This window comes from Acyrthosiphon pisum, chromosome X (assembly GCF_005508785.2).
Source record: "Acyrthosiphon pisum isolate AL4f chromosome X, pea_aphid_22Mar2018_4r6ur, whole genome shotgun sequence".
Taxonomy (NCBI): domain Eukaryota; kingdom Metazoa; phylum Arthropoda; class Insecta; order Hemiptera; family Aphididae; genus Acyrthosiphon; species Acyrthosiphon pisum.
In genome coordinates, this window is record NC_042493.1 from 5,825,919 (window position 1) to 5,829,664 (window position 3,746).

At 37.7% G+C, this 3,746-nt stretch overlaps 1 protein-coding gene across 1 annotated transcript; it reads right to left on the reverse strand.

Annotated features, from left to right (window-relative positions):
* Positions 1–424: 424 nt before the first annotated feature.
* On the reverse strand, positions 425–2,524 carry LOC107883749 (cell wall protein IFF6-like). Its single transcript, XM_016804388.1, has one exon. It carries the CDS (start codon positions 2,522–2,524, stop codon positions 425–427), a length of 2,100 nt encoding a protein of 699 aa, XP_016659877.1.
* Between the last annotated feature and the right edge of the window lie 1,222 nt (positions 2,525–3,746).

The following is a 3,746-nucleotide window of genomic DNA, read 5'->3' on the forward strand; positions in this document are numbered from 1 at the left end:
GATTATATTTTCAAATTTAAAGGAAATAATTGGTATTGCCCGGTCCCTCACCAAGGTTTTCTGTCATATTTTAATTTTGAACAAGTATTATATGCATTTTTAAATTGTACATTTTTGTAAGCTTTAAAATGCTCATAACTTACTTTTTAATATTATTATATCAAACAAATCCTAAGTTGAGCCCTGAATAATATGATTACCCTTAAATATAGCAATGGGACAATTCACTATAATATAAAAAATAACCGATCAATTTAATGGAATACCCTGTTACACGTCGGTAAATCGGGGACTACACATAATATGGGTACGATGTTATCTAGTATACGTTATTGAATATTGATGCGATAATAAATATATAAATTATATTTTACAATTTTTAGTAATCATTAAATCAAAAATACCACCGTCAAGGAACTCAATCCTAAGTGTGGTAAAATAGAATGTTCTTACGACTATTTCTTAAGTACGATCGAAACCACATCATTTGCTCTATAAACGGAATTGATGGCAACAACCTACGTATTCTTCCGTCATCTAAATCACCTCCATCACCGTTTCCGTAGTTACCTTCATTCACATAGCCATCTGCATAGTTGTAGAAACCTTCATAATCATAGTTACATTCATAATCGTCAGTGCCTTGACCACTGTCACGGCCACTGTTACTTATTTCACGGATGACCACACCTCTAACGTGGTGGTTAGCACGATCTCGGACCACTCTACTGCTAACATAGACGCCATTAACACCGCGTATGTTATTATTAATGTGGCCACCACCATTGCTACGGATGCTACCTCTACCGTGGACAACACTTACATCACGAATGCCGTTACTTACGTAGTCATCATTACTACTACAACATACGCCACCACTTTCATAACCACCAACTCTATGGACTCTGGCAATATTAGAATGGTCGTCAAAGTTATTACGTATGCTACCACTACTGTATCCACCAATATTACCGTAATTTCCATATGTACTAACCTGTAAGTTAATTGTATTTTCAAATTCTCCGGTATTTCCTTGAATAAATTCCCTTGTAATAACTTGATTTGAATCCCTTGAATCGAAGTAACTATCACAGCTACTGTGCCTGTTACTTCTAATGTGATTGTGATCTCTATTGGGCCCACTACCCCTGCCAGGTGGGTCATCACTGCTACTTACTTCATCGCTGAATCGTACTCTTAAACCACTTCTACTCCTTCTATGATAGGTAATACTACTATTCCCACTAGCGCTATTCCCACTAGCACTATAACCACTAGCGTTATAACCACTAGCGTTATAACCACTAGCGCTATTACCAGTAGCGCTATAACCACTAGCGCTATTACCACTAGCGCTATTACCACTAGTGCTATAACCACTAGCGCTATTACCACTAGCGCTATTACCACTAGCGCTATTACCACTAGTGTTATTACCACTAGAATGGCCATTGCTACTATTCAAAGGAATCGTGCTAGACGTAGCTCGGCCATCTGAACTTCTGCTACTAGAGCGACCTTCTCCTCTACCCCTACTAGATCCACGGCTTTCATTACACCTACTAGGGCGATCACCACCACTAATCATATTAGCATGCTCATCAGCACTAAGCATACTATCGAAACCATCACCACTAACTCTACTACCGTAGTTGTCAGTGCTATTACTTCTAGACCGGCCAACGCCCCTGCCCCTACTAGAGTGGATATAACCACTTATCCTACTGACGCGGCCATCACCACTGCCTCCAATTTCACTAAAATTAAAACTATCCATAATAGCATGACCATCACCACTACCCCTACCGTTGCCATCACTAGTACTGCTATTATTTGTACGGAAATCACTATTACCTCTCATAACTTGACGACCCTGGCTATCAATAATTTCACTATTATCGTGGCTCATATCGCTCCTATTGCAAAGAAAACAACAACAACCAATAATGGAGCCACGACGGCTACCATGACTGTCGTCACTCCCACCACTACCAACACTACCAACACTACCGCCATTAATGCTTTGGTCATCACCATTATCAGGACTATTACTCCTACTCCTAGGCCGAATATATGTTGTACTCACTTTAGGTTTGGTCTCTTTGCGTGCGGTATTCGGGTTCACGTACAAGGACTCCGTGCGCTTGGGTTGCCCGATAGGTGATGGAACAATTTCCTGCCCAAGGTTCCGTTGTCTAAGTATGATATCCTCAAACGGCGGTGGTTGACGCTGCGTGGCGACCGATGACGAGATATTTTGCTTGGCCCCGGCCGCCGACGCCGCATTAAAGCCAGCTCCACCGCTGAATGATTTATCAGCTGTGGAAGACGATGAGGACGGAAGTCGATCATCTCCTCCTCTCCTCTGTTGCTGCTGGTTCTGTGACTTTTCCACTGATGACTGTCTCGACCCTCCACTGAGTCGACTGGCTGCCCGGCTATACCGGTCCACACTATTATCCCGGCTCGGTGGCCGCTTATAATGATCAAAGTGGTCGCTCATTGCCTGCCAAAATACAATCATCGTCACAAAAATTGATTGATTATTATTTTTTTTTTTTTCATATAACAATAATAATATAAGAGGTATTGGGGTGTTGCTGAAAAACAATTTTGTAAAAATATCGTAGGTTATATTACATATTGTTGTGTGAGCAGTATAATATTATATCGTAAGTAAAATATTAATGTTATAATATTATTTTAGTTATGCCGCACAACTTGGCACTGCATGGTAAAAACTAAGTGGGTAGGTACTCTGCTACATTGTTGCAACGACTCATCGGACCCCGTTGATGACTGACGACTTAACGTGGTGCGTGAGTTGCGATATTGAAAATTTGTTTTTCAACTGTTTTCAGTCCTGCCCATAAAACGATAAAATGTATATTGGATGATGTCAACGACGGTAATATATGCGTAACTTGTAAAATATTAAGTGTCAGTGAATAAAAACCAATTACGTTTACGGGCTAGTCAGCACATTCTAAAGTTTAGTTTTTTCTATGGACTTGGGTAATATTTTTATTTTTTTTAAATTAATACGTTAATATCATCTCCAAAGTTATTGCTATAATGGTTTTATTTTCAAACCTAACTTCACATGATGACACTGAGTTATTTCGATATTAATATTGTTCAAATCGGAGTAATGGATGTACATGTCTCACAACAGGCTCAGTAGCGACTGCACAACTTGAACTTTGATAGTGACGCGACTATACATAATTCCGAGTTTGCCTTCAATTTGACACTGATACCCGTATATAATATGCAAAAGAGTAATGAGTATTATATCAATTTATTACGGAATAAAATTGGTGTAATGGATGGATAATAAATCAGGCAAAATATAAAATATTGCTACGAAGTAAAATGTATATAAAATTTGTAACGATCGTTAAGATTTTGATCTCAGATAATTTACCCAATCACAATAAATTACTAAACACCGCAGACTAAAAATTGAATAATACATTATTGCACGTAAAGTATAAGTAGATTATTAACGAAATCAACACCTACACAATTAAAAAAAATTAAATAATCTTCAAATAATTTGGAATGTTAGGTATGTCAAATCAGATGCAACAACGATTTTTTTTGTTTGTATTTTGATTCCTGAATATCACATATTGTTATCACCATAGTTAAAAAGTAACTGAATTATAAAAAAAAAATGTTTCATATTTTATGATTTTGATCATGCCATAGAAATCGTGTATAAAAAATGAATTTAATTACCT